This window comes from Malaya genurostris, chromosome 3 (assembly GCF_030247185.1).
Source record: "Malaya genurostris strain Urasoe2022 chromosome 3, Malgen_1.1, whole genome shotgun sequence".
NCBI classification, from domain to species: Eukaryota; Metazoa; Arthropoda; class Insecta; order Diptera; family Culicidae; genus Malaya; species Malaya genurostris.
The window spans coordinates 14780079-14798938 of record NC_080572.1 but is presented as its reverse complement, the minus strand read 5'-3'; the positions used below and the strand labels follow the sequence as shown (position 1 = coordinate 14798938).

Genomic DNA, 18860 nt, shown 5'->3' with positions numbered 1-18860 from the left:
AATCGCTTGCTTAGTGGGAAGTTATCGAAAGATTCCTGCTTGTTTAAGGGGGGATAGGGTCTAAATGATGAACAAACATCATTTTTGCATCACTCGAGCAACATTTTGTAATTTTTTTGTAGAAAAATATTGAGAAATAAGTCGGTGATGAGGTATTTTTGAGAGCTCTTCCTTGAAATCATGATTTGCGGTGTCCACTGTATCTCAGCGCAGACAAATCAAAAGTGAACAAATCAAAGCTGCAAAGTTAGAATAAAAGTTTTTATAGATCCCAACGTATCTGTTTGATTTTTGATATTTTATTGAAGTTTTGTTGGTAGTTTAATGTCAAAACTACGATTTTTCACGAAAAAATCCGCCATTTTGTAACTCTAAAATCTCCCTAAAGAAAAGGAAAACGTTGGGGTCTGGTATTTTACATGTAGAACGTGTGTGCAAAATTTGAAAAATAATTGGGACAGTAATTTTTGAACGATGATGGACACGGACTTTCTAAACCTGCTTTTGAGAAAAACGCGTTTAAAGTTTTAAAGTTTGCAAAAATTATACTTTTTCTTTTGTATTTCATTATAATGCAACATTTCAAGAATGTTTTTTCAAGTTTTTAAGCCAATCGGAACAGAAATCTTGGGCCTGCGCGCCGAGCTCATCCTTCTTCGCAGTATGAGATAAAGAAAGATAAAAGCCCATGACTTGCTGAGATTTGTTCCGATAGGCTTGGAAATTTCACAGAATATTCTTGAAATGAGATGATTCTATAAGAAAATACAACGAAAAAAATAACTGATTTTTCAAAAGTGATAGACCCTACCCACCCCAATGACCCTTTTCACGTCTCACCTTTCCGCTCTATATCTTCACATCATTGCTCTCCCTTGAGTACTAAAGGGTGATTTTTTAAGAGCTTGAGAACTTTTTTAAACAATAAAACGCATAAAATTTGCAAAATCTCATCGGTTCTTTATTTTAAACGTTAGATTGGTACATGTTCTCTTCACTCCAAATGCGGCAATTTTGCTTATTTACGTAGCCATTCAACCAGAAATGAGCCTCATCGCTGAACAAAATTTGTCGATAAAAAAGCGGATTTTCCGAATGGACCACCTAAGACGCAGCCGCGGTCAACATTTAAATGAAATTATCTTCAAAAAGTAAATGTCATGTACCAATCTAACGTTTAAAATAAAGAACCGATGAGATTTTGCAAATTTTATGCGTTTTATTGTTTAAAAAAGTTCTCAAGCTCTTAAAAAATCACCCTTTAATTAGTTGTATCTTTTTATTTAGCCCTGGTTTTAACCTTGAGTACTATAATTCTAAAATTTTTATTATTGGCTTTTACAAAATAGTCTAGTTAGCGGAATGCCGCAAAGGGCAACATTTTAGAAATACACAAACTTACGGAATTGAAATTAAAATTTATAATCGAATGTTGATTTAAAGATACAAATCTTAAATATCTTATTTAACTAACCAATATATATAATCAACAGATAAAATATGGTTCTAATGATTATTTCTTAGTATATTTAAAAACTAGTTTTAATTCGACTGCGCGGGACATTCAAATAGAATCCCGTCGAAACAGCATTGATGTTGATTCCATAATTAGTGCGGCGTAGAGACTTTCTGAGGAGGCGGAGAGCTCGTGCGCGAACATTTATGTTTATTTGACAAAGAAGTGCTGAACAATCAACATTGTTCAACAAAATGTCGGTGATTAGCAATGCACGGGACAGATCACATCACACCTTCAGTGTATCGAGTCCGATGATTCCGTGGCTTTCATAACTCGGCAACTGATGAGGGTTATTTCATGGTAACTGGCGAAGAGCGAAACGAACAAGTCTGCGATTCGATTCTAAGATTTCCATTATGGTAAAGCCGAACAGTATTAGAGCGTTGAACGTGGTAAAGCGGGTCCCATACCGCCGAACAATATTCGAGCGAGAAGTAGAGAGACTTCAAACAGTAGATATCTGTGAAGTGCTTAGCAGTTCTCATTACAAATCCCAGGCAACGTGAAGCTTTTGCAACAATTAACGAAATATGTTGCTTGTAGTTCAGTTGTTCGTCAAGAAAAACCCCAAGACCCTTGGGACATGTTACTCTATCTATCGTGATTCCTCGGAGACAATAGTCGAAACGTATAGGTGTTCTTTTCCGTGTGACCGCGATAATTGAGCATTTACTGATATTTAATGTCATTCGGTCGACCTCACACCATTCTGAAAAAAATTCGAGTTAACTCTGGAGGGAAATGGCATCCTTTGTTGTTTTGATAATTTTAAATAGCTTAAGGTCGTCGGCAAATGATAATCGTGGGACACTCAGTAAAAATGTTCACGTCGTTGAAATACAGGAGGGAAATTAGTGGTCCGAGATGACTGCCTTGTGGAATGCCAGAAAACAGAAAATAATTCATTAGATACATTATCATCGATCTTAACCGCCAACCGTCGATTGCAGAGATACGATTCAGTCCACTGAAGAATACAGGAACCGAAGCCCAGTCGGTCCAGTTTGACGATATCGTTGTTGAATTACTGCGCTGTAAGATTTCACGAAATGCAGAATATATGCACAGTGAATTTCTAATTCTATATCTAGAATGTGTTGGAAAAACATTGCAATTCTGAAAGGATGTCATCACATTTATTTTTATTAGTGAACACAGATAAGAGCTGTTTTTACAGATTAATGGTAAATAATTATTTCGAATGATGACTCATATTTCCATATATATTGCGGCGGGACTCTTCTGACTTTGTCTGTAATTCTGGGTTCGGTAGTCGGAATCGGATCTAATTCAAAAATAACCCATGGAAAAATAACACCTTTAATTTGAATCTAAGTTTGTGAAAATCAGTTCGGTCATCGCCGAGAAAATCAAATGCATTTTTTCTGCACACACAGACATTTTGCGATCCTAACGAACTGATTCGAATGGTATATGAAACTCGGTTCTACGGACCCCGATTTTTACAGTGAAAGCATAGTATTTCTACGTGAGAAAGGGTAAACTTTCTGTTCAAAGTTGTGTGCGTTTCATCGTTGTTCCCTAACAATGGAATGCGGGCCAATCGAAAAAATAATTTCGTAAGAACTCATTACCTTACCTTTTATTCTGGTGAAACAAATCTAATTCTATGAGGTGTTTTTTTGCTAATATTGTTTATTGTTCTTTGTTTGTTGTAAACCTACACAAATAATAACAAATTAAAATTGACAAAACAAACTATTGTTTTGGATTATTTGAATGGGCCAATAAAAACTCACATAAAGAGTTAAAAATAATAGCACAATTTTGATTTCGTTTTTTATGTAAAAAACGTGATTAATCCACCTAGCAGTGAGATGATACCTTTTTTTTATCAATACGCATGTGTTTTTGCATGGATATTCTTAGGTGTTTTAGTTCTCATGACATTATTTTAATTATCGTCGTTTTAAACGGCAAATTGAGATTTTAATCACTCATTACCCTGTAATGCCGAAACTGCAAAACATATCGAATTTCAATCTTAGCGTGTGACAATCGATTGAACATTCCATGAGATGTCGAAGTAAGTTCCACTTTAGAGTTTTTCGTCATTATTTATGGTACTTCCAGAGCCGGTATTCAGGAATTAGCATAGCCCAAAATGATTCGAATGGCCATAAATTATTACGCCAAACAATTGACATGAAATTTATAAACTCATCATCTGTAATTCCAGAATCGGATAAAATTCACCGATTTTGTATGGGACCTTAAGTCCTGTAATATTTGTTTTTGAAGTTCGATTTGGTCTTTTTTGAGAAAATGATTGAGCTTTGAGAATCGATTCGATACTGGAACCGGAATTCTAAAATCGGTGTAGCCGAAATCAGTTAAATTCACCTGGGGAGTGTGTCAACATCTTTGAGAAATTGTAGTGCGAATTAAAATTTGGGGGTACATTCCGAATCCAAAAACGAATACCGCTCAAACTGAAATAAATTTATTTGGTAATCGACTATCCAAATCTGCAAACCCGATAAACCTGATTAATTTATGTGAAATGGACATTTTTATACTAATCACCCTGCATTTTCTAAACCAGAAGTCGGATCTGACTAAAAAGTATGAGGTTTTATAGGATTTTAAGACCTCTCATTTGAATCATAGATGATTCTTAGATTTCATTTGAATCTTAGATCGGTTCAGCCATCTACGAGATAAATTAATTGCATTATTTTAATTTCGTTTCACATATCATCCTGTGGTTCCGCAATCAGAAGTCGGATCCAAACGTAATTCAGGAACCTTGTTTGGGAGTATACGACTTTTCATATGAATCTGAGTTTGTAGAGAATGGTTTAACCATCTCCGAGAAAATTGAGTGAAATTATTTGTCACACACGCATTTGCTGATCTCGACGAACTGAGTCGTATGGTATATGGAAGTCATGTTCTTCCAGCATTTATTGCTGTAAATAGTTTAAATCAATATAATTATGGAATTACTTCCAACTCGATAATGCTGGTATCATCTGGTTTACATATGCCATATTCGAAAGATTATGTTGCCAAAAATGAACCGTGCTAAAATTGGTCCGAGGCAAATTGTCATAAAAAAGGATGCTGTGTTTCATGTTGCTCCCAAGCATTGCTTTTTCATACAGCGCTCAAAATTCCTTCTACTGGAATAAGGCTTACACAAAAATATCGATATCTCCGTTAAAAATGGACGGATTTTAACAATCTATGGCTTGTTGGATAGGTATTACCGAGTGAAATCTAAGTCTGGAAACATATTCTGTTTTCAAGGTCAAATGTGACAGATACTGTCAAAAAACTGAAAATTTTGACATAAAACTTCGTATAACTCAAAAAGTAAACATCCGATCTCAAAACCATTCAATAGCGTTCTGGGTGACGGGGAGACCTTTCATTTGCGACTAGTTTGATCAAAATCGGTCCAGCCATCTCTGAGATCTCGACCTCTTAGTTGACAACACACATACAGACACACACACATACACACACACACACACAGACATTTGCTCAGTTCGTCGAGCTGAATCGATTGGTATATGACATTCGGCCCTCCGGGCCTCGGAAAATTTTTCGAAAGTTTGAGCGAATTCTATACCTATTTTTTATATATATAAAAAAAGGTAAAACTAACCATTTACAAATTTATAGATTTCAAGGCATTGTAGGTTTATTATGCGGTTTTTTCACGTATCCCACACGTGAAAAGAGACCTCAGTGTAACAGTACACAAACGAAGGTACTTTGTATGCTTACCAAAATAATTAATTAAACCAGTAGTTTAATATTTCATTGTAAAAAACCACAGTCTTCAGCGGATTGGATACCCGTATAATGAAATCGATAAAGTATCCTAGCCGAAACGACAGCTACGGACTGTACTCAACTAGTGTCATTATACACAAATATACAGTACATAATATATATATATATATATATATATATATATATATATATATATATATATATATATATATATATATATATATATATATATATATATATATATATATATATATATATATATATATATATATATATATATATATATATATATATATATATATATATATATATATATATATATATATATATATATATATATATATATATATATATATATATATATATATATATATATATATATATATATATATATATATATATATATATATATATATATATATATATATATATATATATATATATATATATATATATATATATATATATATATATATATATATATATATATATATATATATATATATATATATATATATATATATATATATATATATATATATATATATATATATATATATATATATATATATATATATATATATATATATATATATATATATATATATATATATATATATATATATATATATATATATATATATATATATATATATATATATATATATATATATATATACGGTACAGTACGTATGCAACTGATGCGACTCGGCGTTTGAAAGTTGAAAACATATTCCAAGTACACTGATAAAAACCTCGTCATAACTTACATGAATATCAACCCAATATTTTCGCGATTTGTAACATGCCCATGTACAAATCATATGACGAATCAACTTTTTGTGCAAACTATTCAAATGAGCAAACACTTAATCGAAGTTTTCTGACTAACACTATTGGGAAATCACGTTGATTTATTTCCATACCCAAATATTAGAAACATTATACATCCGAAATTTTATTCGTGTAATCAGTAGTACCGAAAGCGATCGTTTTCCCCCTTATGCTTCAAATCATCAACCCTCGTCATTCTTAAAGAAAACACACATTAATGAATACGGAGAGCTATACAAAAATTTGCACCCCAAAAATAGGAAAGGATGCATTCCAAGAGCGGCGCCTTCGACCAGAGTTCCCAGCATACATGACCTGTGCAACATTATAGTTAGTATAGTATTAGTATAGGCATCGTTATTTAAATTTTGAAATTTGAAGCATTCTGCAGGATCTTTGAGAAATAAAATGTTCCGACCGTTCTAATAAAGTACAATAGTTATTCTACATCAGGTAAAACATTTCCGTGCGGTTAACATTTATTTCGACTTCTAATTTATGCTTACCGACGTACAAACAATATTTACCTGAATAGTCATCATTTGATATAAATCCTACCTGGACCAATACTAATAACAAGGAACAGAAGCGTCTCAATAGTTGAAGAATCATTAGGACAGCTTGACTTTATATTGTTTTTTTGTCGTTGCAATCAATACAACGCTTGGAACATTATTTTTTAACGCATGCAATATCATACTTTTCCATGTCGTTTGTATGCTTTTCATAAGATTTTTCGGGTAAGAAAAAATATTGAAAACAAGAAAACAAAAGTTGTAATAAAGTAAATCGGTAGACAATTAATTTTCCATTGTTCGTAACCATTGCATATAATAGCGAAAGTATATAGGTACATATGCATCAAATGCATAATGGCAACTCTGCATTTGGTACACAAAGGATATGTACAAAAGAATGGAGGGATTAAAAGGGAAGAGTGTGTGTGTGTGTCAATATATTCATCAGCCGTTAAAATTGTCTCGAAATAAGGGTCGATGTTTTCCCGCCATTCCACTCTGGTATAAAAAGATAACTCAAAGCCCTGACCTCCATCAGTTAGTGTTTGTACATTCGAGAGGAAAATCTTCGATTCGTTCTTATTGTGGCAAATGGCTCGTACAAAGCAGACCGCACGTAAATCCACCGGAGGTAAAGCACCTAGGAAGCAGTTGGCTACCAAGGCAGCACGTAAGAGCGCTCCGTCGACAGGAGGAGTTAAGAAACCCCATCGGTATCGGCCGGGAACTGTTGCTTTGCGTGAGATCCGTCGTTATCAGAAGTCGACCGAGCTGCTGATCCGCAAATTACCGTTCCAGCGCTTGGTGCGTGAGATCGCACAGGACTTCAAAACTGATTTGCGTTTCCAGAGTGCCGCTGTTGCCGCCCTACAGGAAGCCAGTGAAGCTTACCTTGTTGGATTGTTTGAGGATACCAATTTGTGCGCCATTCACGCCAAACGCGTCACCATCATGCCAAAGGACATCCAGCTGGCCCGGCGCATACGCGGCGAGCGTGCCTAAATTGAGAGTAAAGATACGTGTATTCACCATTATATAAACAAAAGGTCCTTTTCAGGACCAGCCAATGCATCAAAGAGTTAACTGATATTTCCTGCCTGATCAAATGGTTTAATTGTTGAAGTTATATTTACACGGAAAAACTATCAACGGAAATCCAGCAATAAAATTAGTTTGTCTTACTACTTAAAATTCTGTTTAACAATTCCCTCATATATTCTCGGTTAGTTTGAATGAATTTTGAAATGAAGAATATGAACAAAATATGCCCCTCGTTCCGTTCTTTTGCGTTGAAAATGTGTCGTGTCCGGGCCTTATAGGATACACGAAACAAGAGTAAAAACGATGAAAGATAGTTTCTCTCATCGATTTGATTTTTGAAGATGATAGGTAAGGCTCGACGGAAATCAAGTAAAGCAACGGCTACTTTTTATGACATGTGAAAGTATGTGTAAGGGAACTGACTATCAAAGAAAAATGGTAGAAGTGTTCAGATAAACACATCGGTTTTATATTTTGATGGAAAATAAAATTTGCATTCTGTATTCCGATCGAGTGATTTTTGTATAGAAAACTCGAATTCGATCGTGATGCAAAATCGAAGCGAAATTTTGAAAATCATAAAATTGGTTATATTGATAGAAAATTATTAAACAATTTGAGCAATTGACGTTCCTCGAAATTCACAATAGTTTTTGAGCTCTGCTTTTTGCACTTTGAACTTACTTACCTAGCAGCTATAGTCCTGGGGTGTTCTTTGTTGTATCAAGCATACGTCTTCACATAACTTGGTTCATGGCTGCTCGTCGCCATCCACTCAGGGCACGGATACTTTATAGATCGCTCTCCACTTGATCGATCCACCTTGCTCCCTGCGCTCCGCTTTTTCGTGTCCTAGCCGGAATGAATCTACAAGAACCATTTTCACTGGACTGTCGTCCAGTATCTTTATGACATACCCAGCTCATTGTAATCGTTTTATTCGGTTTCCCCTTTGTAATTCGTGGTTCATTCACCGTATCTACGTTCCGTCTTCCATCTGCACTCCGCAATAGATGGTGCGCAGCACCTTATTTTCGAAAACACTAAGGGTGCGTTGGTCCTCAGCCATCATAGCCCAGGTCGCCATAGAGAACAACCGGTCTAATGAGCGTTTAGTAGATGGTCAATTTCATGCGGTGGCATGCTGTACTCGATCGAAGGATTTGTCTGAGTTCAAAGTACGTACGATTTTCTCCCAAAATACGTCTCTGAATCTCTCTTCTGGTATCATTATCGGCGGTCATCAGTGAGCCCAAATACTTGAACTCGTCAACGACCATATTCCTCGTGATTTGACCACTATAAAAATGTGCAAAGCCTACTATGATAAAAGTTCATTTCAACAACTTTTTTCCCTTAAGAGATAGAAAAAACTATGTATTCTACAAAGTTTTCGAACTTCTAACGAGAAAAAACTTTGCCGAAGAAGCTATAGGTCTAACGCAAAAAGTTTCGGATATATGAAGCATTTTCGTTTGAAACCACTTAAAATCAGGTTTTTGTACATATTTTTTTACAACAATTTTCAGTGTCTACTATGTTCGAGACAATTACTAAGAACGTAAAATTACACATTTTTGTTGAAGGCTGTGCACGGTTCGGCCTATTCATTAAAAAGTTATTTAACATTTAAACTTTTTTATACACTAACTTTAACTACTAATAGGAAGCAGGGTCGCAGACCAAAAGGCACATACATATACTTTTTGGAAAGTTTAAATCAAGTAATATAAAGTTACAAAGTGTGTAGCGTGGACCTTTTAAATTGTGTAAACAAGACAACGAAATATAGAGTGCGATTCGATAATCTCGTACTTAGTACGGTGGCAGCGCTACTCATGGCGGAGCTTATATTCCTTCAGCCATTTTCAACACGCCAAGCTTCTTTTCCGTTGGTAGCACTAACTCCAACTGATGCGCGATTCTCGGCAATACGAACACTACGTAACTGTTCGAGATTGAGTCTCGGTGTTCGTGTGTGACGATGATTCTGCACCGTCGATAGTTTTGAGCGCAAAAAAAACCGCGACAAGATGAAGAATCATCTGTCGATGAGAACATGGTCGTTTTGGGTTTTCCGTTTGGTGATCAGGTGATCTTCAGGTGGTTTTGTGAATATATTTGCGAGGGAAGAGGTTGTTCCCGACTACCATTCCTCGGGAGGCTGCAAAGTTCACGCATCGTTGGCCGTCATCATGTGTTGCCGTATGCAGACTCTCCAGCCTGAGCACATAACTGTACATTGCCTCTTGGCCTACTTGAGCGTTTATATCCCCGATAACAAGTTTAAAATCCAACCGTGGACATCTGTCGTAGGTTTGCTCCAGCTGCGCGTAGAATGCTTCCTTTTCGTCATCGGGTCTCGTCTCATGTGGGCAGTGCACGTTGATGATGCTGTAATTGATGAAGCGGCCCTTAATCTTCAATACGCATATCCTGTCACTGATTGGCTACCTCCCAGACACGAGCTGGCGCATCTTTCCCAACACTACAAATCCCGTTCCTTACACGCTGGTTGTATCACAGCTCTGATAGAAGGTAGCCGCTCGTTGCCCGCTTTTTCACACCATCTGTTCCGTCCAACAAAGTCCAACGACATCGAAGCCGCGAATTTGAAGCTCATCATTCAGTATTCGGTCGTATCTTGAAAAGCCAAGCGATTTGCAGTTCCATGGGCAAACCTTCCAATCGTAGTCCATTGTTCGTCGCCTACATCGTTGCCGATTTTTCCAAGTCGTGTTTTTCTTTTGATTATACGTAACGTAACGTGTTTTCCGGGCGGCTTGTTAGGCCTGCACCAACCTCCTGTCTCCTGAGGGCAATCGTGTTAGCCCTGCTTAGAGTCCCACGCTGACACTAGGACGATAATCAGTAATGGAAATTTCATCAGATTTTTGACGATGTAGCCTATATATCGATAGTGTTTTTTTTTCGATTTATATAATGCCCCTACAGGAATGTAATACCAAGGCTTTGGTTTATATTGAACTGCTGGGTTACATAACAGTTCAACAGTCACGTACCTAGTGGGGGGCCCCGAGGGGCCTTGGCCCCTCCCGAAATCAAAAACAGATATATAATTATTTAGAAGGTCTCAGACATGCGTTACAGAAATAACAAGACAGTAAACGTAAAGAAATGTAATACAATAATATTTCTAGTGGAAAAGTTTAAAGTGTGTGTTAAAACACCCGTAAGAGGCACACCGGTAATTAGGTACATCAGAATCTTCAGTAAAATTATTTTTTCTTTTTTGGGCCCTTCCCGAAACGAAATCCTGAGTACGGGTCTAGGATGTTATCGATAACTATCTTTAAATTAAAGGGCGGGTAAGGTCTAACACTTTGGAAAAATCATTAATTATTTTCTTTATTTTCTTATAGTAAAATACTTCAAGAATATTCTGTGAAATTTTCATGCCTATTGGAATGATACTCCGGATGTTATAGTCCTTTATCTATGGCTATCTCATACTGCGAAGAAGCAAGAGCTCGTTTTTTTGCATAAATATCTGTTTATTAATCTTATTTTTGTGTATTACATCAACATTTTACAGTAAAAGTGTTTTGACCCTTTGGCCTTTCATCTTTGTTGTTCATACGATTCGTTATTAATAATAGGTGTTTTAGTTACTCTTGTTTTACATACTAATGTTTAATCATAATATTTATTTTAATTATTAATAAAATATCTACCTACTTATACGTACAAATTTTGAATTATTTGTATTTCAGAGATTGAGCACCTCTCTTCAAATTTTGTGCAGTATTGTTCGAATTTTTGTTCTAGTATATCCAGGGAGGCCATCTCATGTACTTCACTAGTCCTTGTCCAAGGGGGTAGATTTAGAATCATCTTTAAGATCTTACTTTGAATGCGCTGAAGCCTAAGTTTGTGTGTTCGTGCACAGCCCCGCCAAACAGGGACTGCGTATTCAATTGCGGGGTAGATGATTTGTTTATAGACAGCCATCTGATTCTTCAGGCACAGTTTAGATGTTCTACAAATCAGCGGATACAGAGACCTAATGAGTATGCTGCATTTTTGAACGATTTTGTCAACATGTGACCTGAATATCAGATGTCTGTCAAAGGTGAGTCCTAGTCGTCGGACCATTGGATGACCTCATCACCGAATCGTATTCGGCATTCGTCTGATGGAACAAGTTTTGGAGATCTTGAATGTGGAAACAAGATGACCTGAGTTTTTGCTGCATTGATCACAATTTTCCAGTTTGTAAAATATTCAGTTAGAGCGTCCAGACCTGTCTGTAGTTTATTCTTCAGAGCATTAATGACACGACCTTTGTAAAGACCCGGAAGAGGTGGGATGTCTGATGTAAAAATGTTGTATAGAATGGGACCTAGGATACTTCCCTGGGGTACACCAGCAGGAATAGTAAATCTTTCTGAAAGTGCATTATTCAGAGAAACCTGGAAAGCTCTATCTGCAAGATATTTTTTCATAATTTTAATAAGATACATGGGAAAATTATACCGATGCAGTTTAAACACCAGGCCATCGTGCCACACATTATCGAATGCCTTTTCAATATCCAATTTTGCCATGGCAGTCGTTTTGGACACTGATTTGTTTTGCTGGATGACGTTGTTAACCCTTGTGAGTTGGTGGATGGTGGATCTTCCTTTCCGGAACCCAAACTGTTCTTCCAGAAATATATCCTGTTCATCTGCGAAAGCAAGAATTCGCCTTTGTATTGACTTTTCAAACAGCTTGGATAGGGCAGAGAGTAAGCTGATGGGCCGATAGCTCTTGGAAAGGGAAGGATCTTTCCCCGGTTTCAAAACTGGAATAACTTTAGCTAACTTCCACTTTGAAGGGAAGTAACCAAGCTCCCAGCACCTGTTAAAAATTTTAGCTAAGAAGACAAATGAGCGAATACTCAAATGTTTCAGCTCAATGTTGAATGTGTTGTCGAAACCGGGGGCCTTCATATTTTTGGATTTTTTTCACAATAGCCATCAGCTCATTCGCAGTGACTCTACTTTTCTCAGGAACTAAGCTGTCTGATTGGTCAACCTCAGCTACTCTATCTGCAACGGCTCTTTCATGTGGACTAACAATGTTGAGTCCTAAATTGTGAGAACACACAAACTGCTGGCCTAGCGCATTTGCCTTCTCTACTGGGGTGATTAAAGGTATTCCTTCAGCTGCGTCCTGGGGTGGCAGCAGAGGAGGAATAGGTTTCGGTTTTTTCTTAAGCACCTTCGTTAAGGACCAAAAGGGCTTTGAATGTGAGAGAATTTATCGAAGCTTTTGATGGAAGTTCCTGTTGCGAAGCTCAGATATCCTTTCCTGGATTATCCTAGTTAACTTGTTATAAGAAGTCTTGCTATCTAGGATGCCAGTTCGTTGATACTGCCTCCGGTAGATATTTCGAAGTCGGATGAGTTTCTTGGTGACACTGTCAATTTGAAGAGAGGAACTCGGCATATGTTGTACTGGAACCGTCCTATCATGAGCAACTGTGATTGAATGCTAGAAGGAAGATAGGGCTGCATCGATTTCCATCGGGGAAATAAGTGGCAAATCGATATTAATAAGTTGGTCGACGATTTGTTGAAATTGGACCCAGTCGGTGCGATAATAGTTCCTCCGAGGTCGAATAGGCACTGTTTCTGGTGAAGATCCCAACGTAAATATTACTGGAAAGTGGTCAGAAGAGAGCTCGTTGAAGACAACCGGAGAGCTGTCTATGGCGATGTTGCTGATGAATATATCCAAAATGGAATGAACTCCCGATCTGGAAAGTCGCGTTGGTTGATCCGGAGCGAGGATGTTGTACTGTCCAGCTTCGTAATCTTCGGCAAGTACGAATCCGTTTCGATTCTGTCTTTTGTTTCCCCACAGCTCATGCGTTCAGGTCCCCAGCAATGATGAATTTGTTCTGTCGTCGAGTTTAGCCAGATCTCGCTTCAATGATGCACACGTACCATCTCGAAGATTTGTTTGTTTGGGGCAGTACGCTGCAATGATGATGATGGGTCCCATCGTCGTTGTAATCTCAATTCCGATGACTTCTATAAGTTGCAATTTAAAGGCTGACAGAAGCCTGTGCTGAATGGATCATTTAAAGGCAATGGCAACTCTCCCTCCTCTGGTAGTTGTTCTGTCGAGCCTGTTAATCCTGTAATTGGAAATAAAAATAGAAATTTCAGGTTTAAGATGAGTTTCAGTTAAAATAGCAATATCGGCATTCTTCTCTTGAAGAAAGTCGGACAATTCAGCAGTTTTGCTCCTGAGTGAGCAAGCATTCCAATTTACTATAATCAACTCATTATATTACATATTCGATGATGAATTTGCCTAAGGCGTTGATTTGATCTAACCGCGTTCTGCAGTTTCGTAGTTTTGTTGTCATTGTTTCAAAAATGACGATCAGTTGTTCAGCAGAGAATAAATCACCAGAGTCATCCTTTGCTTGTGGATGATTATTGCCCCATCCAGGAGGGATTTTCGAGGAAGATTCTTTTTGTGATCCAGCGGCTGAATCTTTTGGATTGCTGCGAGGAAGTGGCGGCAAATTCGGAATATCTCTCTTCGGTGGGAGCCGTGGGAAATTAACTTCATCCTTCTGTGGAACATTCTTGTGCGTTGATTGTTTGCGGGACGCCTGTTGTCGAATTTTTGTGAACTCAGCACGTTTGGGACACGATTTGCTAGTAGATGGATGGTCGCCATCACAGTTCACACATTTTACAGCGATTTCATCTAGTAGGCAATCGTTGGTATTGTGTGATTCGACACATTTCCCGCACCGACTTTTCATGTGGCAATTCCTCGCTCCATGGCCGTAGTTCAAACAGTTCGTGCACTGTGTGACATCCCGATGTACCGGTTTATACTTTTGCCATTTAATCCCGATTTAATCGTTTTCAGTTGACTCATGGTGATGGAGCCCTTCTCCAGATGAATCAGGTACAGTTGACCTCTAAACTTTTTGTCCGTATTATGTCGTTTCATTTTAAACACCATCATAGGCTTTAGTCCAACCTCCGACAGTGTCTGCTTTAGTTCGGCTTCCATCATGTCGGGTAGTCCTCGAAGTACAACCTTCATAGGTTTGTTGGCGGCAATATCGTGTGTGAAGTATTCTGCTTTTGTCTGCTTCAGATAACATTCCACTCCTTTGTAGTGGTTCAAAGCCGGAACAGTTATTATGTAGCCTTCAATACATAAACGGATTTTTGCCTGTAGTCCTTTGCTGATCAGTGTGTTGAAATCCGAGCGTAGAGTTGGTGCGAAGCCCTTCAGGTAGAAAGGCGGCATTTTTTCGTTCTTCTGCAAATCCTCTTCGACATCAACTGGCAGATCAGCGTATTGCTTGTTACTCAGCAAACGGTCGTTTACCTGTACCTCACTTGGCTTCAGACGCTTAGCATCCTTTGGATCCTTCTCGGATCTATGGCGCGTTTGACCCATAGCTTGGGTTGGTAGAAACTGCGAATAAAAGATAAAACAAAATCGAAATTAGTCGTAGTAGGTTATTCGTCTATCCACATCGAGTGTTAGATGACAAATTAGCAAGAGCTCGTTGCACAGGCCCAAGATTTCTACTTCGATTGATTTCAAAACTCGACAAAATATTTTTGAAATGTTTCATTATAATAAATTATAGAAAAAAATATGATTTTTTGAAAATGTTAGACCCTACGGGCTCCCTTGAGTAATAAATTGTTTCCATTGATTTTATAGACAAAAAATTTAAACGCGGTTTTCTAGAAAGCAGGTTTTGAAAGTCCGTGTGCATCGTCATTCAAAAACTACCTCACCATTTTTTTTTCAAATTTTGCACACACTTTCTATATATAAAAACCATACCCCAACGTTTTCCTTTTTGTTGTTTGTTACTTTGGGGAGGTTTTGCAGCTACAAAATGGCCGTTTTTTTCGTGAAAAATCGTAGTTTTCACTTTGAACAACCACCAAAATTAAAAAAAAATCAAACAGAAACGTTGGGATCCAGAAAAACTTCTACTCTAACTTTGCAGCTTTGATTTGTTCACTTCTGATTAATCTGCGCTAAGATACAGTGGACACCGCAAATCATGATTTTTAGCGTCCTCAAAAATACCTCTTCACCGACTTATTTCTCAATATTTTCCCACGAAAAAACTACAAAATGTTGCTCGAATGATGCTTTTTATTTTGTTGAACGATAGTTCAACATAAACATGGAAAAAATTCGCAAAAATGAAGATTTTGTTTATCGTTACGAGCTAATTCAATTTACGAACCCCCGGTTTAGTTAGTGAATGGTTGTTTGGGTGTACTATATCCTGACAACAGAATTTAAATTATCTTAAGATACTGGTTGAACGATGCTTATATGCCGAGATTGTTATAGTTTGTCCAGTTGTATTTAGCATGGTGAACACACTCATAGCAATATAATGAATATATCCTATTCACGATGATTGCTTTTTATATGAAATATATGACATGCGATGGATTATTTCAAACATAGACCAATTCCAAAATTAGACATTTAACATCAATACTTCTCCGCTGGTGCCTTCTCATACTTATTTCCTACAAAACCAAGAACATTAATTTTACTTTCTAGATTTTTATGTTTCTACCCAAGTAACCAAAAGTTCAGCTGAGAGAAAAATGGAAGAATTTGGCTTGATCGGGAATACTATGCTAACTGAAGGTAAATGCTAGATTTTTATTATTTATTTTAGAATATCTAGGAAAATTGTTTTTCTTCGTGTATCTATCCACAAATCAACCACAAATTAAATTGTGGAATACTGGTAGCTTTTTTTCGGAAAACTTTCAACAGAGTGATTTTTTTTTCATTTTTGTTTACTAACCGTCTAGAGAACACCGTAATATTTCCGTGATATATATATATATATATATATATATATATATATATATATATATATATATATATATATATATATATATATATATATATATATATATATATATATATATATATATATATATATATATATATATATTCGGTCGTGAATAACTAAGGTGAAAATACATCTATGTAACATTGAGCAAAATTTGTTTGGACACCGGCTAAGTAGTTTTTGAGTAATCGTAAGTAAAAGACTTATGCTTTGGAGAAAAATGCTGCTTCGTTCTAAAAATTCACTCTTTTCTTACTGTTAATAGATAAACGAAGAAAAAAAACACAAATTATTTAGTCCTTTCAATTTTTTTAAAAGCATATATAATTCCTGTATAACATTCTAATTAGTCAATTTTCAGGAATTATCCACACGTGAACCTTCAACGCGAGGCAACTAAATGAAGAGAAGCTTCTGGAATACATGGTTCAACTTTTAAGCAACGTGAATGTTTGCTCGGAACTGGTTCTGCACTTTGAAGTTGCCAAAATTTCATACGTACTTTTAAACAACGAAAAAGCTTACGCAGAACTTTCAAATTGTCAAAAGTTCTGCATTCACAATGTTTTAATTTTTTTCAGATATTGTGGAACTTTCGGTTGCTTGGGTATATGAGCACTACCTTTTTCCTTTGCTGCGGCGTCCTCCGCGACGACCACGCATTTTACGTTTCCGCTCTGCCACGGCGCGCCAGGCTCGCTGCAGTATTTTGGCGGCCCGTGTCTGCATAAAGGCGCGCACCAGTTCCTGTTGTGCCCTTAGCTCGTCGAGTCGCATCTCTTCAATGGCATCGTAATATCTATGAAGAAAATCAAAAGCTTTTTCCATAAGTCATGCCCTTATTTGATATCTGAAGTGTACTTTTTTTCTTGAGGGTCGAATACTGTCTGCTTCCATTGATCAAACTCTTTTTGACGCTCGTGAAAAGTATCTGCCAACGCTTTTAGTTCCTTTGTTCGTTCGCCAGCGTCCTTGTCGTATCGGTTTAGTAGCAGTTTCAGTTGTTGAGTCAATTGAGTCTTTTTCAAACGATTCTCTTTTTCTATACGCAGATCTTCCTCCAGAGTACTTTGGTATTGTTGAGTTCTGCGATTGGCGTCTTGCATGAGATTCTCATAGCGTTGGTCACTACTCTCAAAATAACGAAATAATTCCATATCGGAGATGTTGCTTAAAAAACAGAAGATTTATCTTACGAAATGGGTATAAGTTCAAGTGTTTTTCTTACATATAAGCATTGATTTGTTTTTTATTCTGCTCTTCTAACTGTTGGATCTCCGCTTGGTATTTCCTGATTATGGCAGCTTTTTCGTCAATTTCAGACTGAAAAGAGCTCTTTTTATCTTCCAGCACACGTTCGATTCTAGTGATATCCTTGATGTTGCGCTGATTCGTTTGCCACATTCGGTGCAGGATCTTTTCCTTTGCCAAATCTTTTTTAGCCGTCATCTTCATTTTTGTTATGGTAAACTTGCGGAACTCTCGAATGTTGGATAAAAACTTACGATATATCGCAGGCAGCTTCAAGAAATTAAAAATCCATTATTTGAAAAATAAAAATTTCGCGTTGGAGAAAATTTAAAATAATTTCATTATTTTATTAATTTGTGCAGAAGCCTTGAAAAATTGGAAAAAATTATACGTACCATTTTCAAGTGACCAAGGATAGCGCTATGAAGGTCCTTGTTAGATACCATTACAACTAACTCAATGAATTTAGTTGAGTGAAATTGAATGTCTTCCACCTGTGAATCAGAAAAGAAAATATAAGTAAAATAAACTAATCTTATAGTTTTCAACAAAAACTCACCTTTGCAACAGTTGGTACATTACTACCACCATCCATCGTGTGAATATATTTACACAATACCCGCAATGTGTCCTGCTCGTTAAGATCGAAGTGTCGTTGAATCAACTCCTGATTGCTACACATCATTGGTAAACAAAACAATATCTCCATAGTTTCTGACATCTCCTGCAAAATCAGCGTCACCCGGTTTATCTGAATATTGAATTCCACCTTCTGCTGACTCTCCGGATCGTACGAATCGTATTCCTCCTCACCATGTGCCATAATCTCGAGTCTTATTTTTTTGATCATATTCTTTATTGTTTCGATGTCTTCTTCCGAATCACCGGAAAACTGCTCTTCAATGGCTTCGGTCATTTTTCTTACTAAAATACGTCAAAGTTATCAACGCTACCCAGAAGTATCGATTAAACATTCATGGAATCAATATAACGAACTCTTAACTTCTTTTGAAAAGCTAGAGTCGTAGTAAGGTGAGGCGAG

The 18860-nt window shown here is 36.8% G+C and overlaps 2 protein-coding genes across 3 annotated transcripts; one reads left to right on the top strand and one right to left on the bottom strand.

Annotated features, from left to right (window-relative positions):
* The first annotated feature begins 7201 nt into the window (after positions 1–7201).
* LOC131435816 (histone H3.3A-like) lies at positions 7202–7901 on the top strand. The gene has a single exon (XM_058604031.1). It carries the CDS (start codon positions 7228–7230, stop codon positions 7636–7638), a length of 411 nt encoding a protein of 136 aa, XP_058460014.1. The 5' UTR covers positions 7202–7227; the 3' UTR covers positions 7639–7901.
* Positions 7902–15840: 7939 nt separating this feature from the next.
* Positions 15841–18860, bottom strand: LOC131437356 (myosin-13-like). Of its 2 annotated transcripts, XM_058606634.1 has the most exons (6): positions 18378–18859; positions 18214–18312; positions 17796–18088; positions 17429–17737; positions 17190–17366; positions 15841–16229 (listed from the first exon to the last, which is right to left on the bottom strand). In XM_058606634.1, the coding sequence occupies exons 1-6, from the start codon at positions 18732–18734 to the stop codon at positions 16223–16225; spliced, it is 1242 nt and encodes a 413-aa protein (XP_058462617.1). In that variant the 5' UTR covers positions 18735–18859; the 3' UTR covers positions 15841–16222. The 2 variants fall into 2 exon arrangements, with proteins under 2 accessions (XP_058462617.1, XP_058462618.1); XM_058606635.1 differs by lacking the exon at positions 15841–16229 and having other exon boundaries at positions 16756–17366; positions 18378–18860.

Excerpts from the sequence above, each read along its gene's own strand:
- LOC131437356 (XM_058606634.1), bottom strand. The coding sequence starts at position 18,734 with ATGACCGAAGCCATTGAAGAGCAGTTTTCCGGTGATTCGGAAGAAGAC. Across the intron at positions 18,313-18,377 it reads ATGTACCAACTGTTGCAAAG|GTGGAAGACATTCAATTTCA; the intron begins GTGAGTTTTTGT and ends TCTGATTCACAG. Across the intron at positions 17,367-17,428 it reads TTCGACCCTCAAGAAAAAAA|ATATTACGATGCCATTGAAG; the intron begins GTACACTTCAGA and ends TTTTCTTCATAG.
- LOC131435816 (XM_058604031.1), top strand. The coding sequence starts at position 7,228 with ATGGCTCGTACAAAGCAGACCGCACGTAAATCCACCGGAGGTAAAGCA.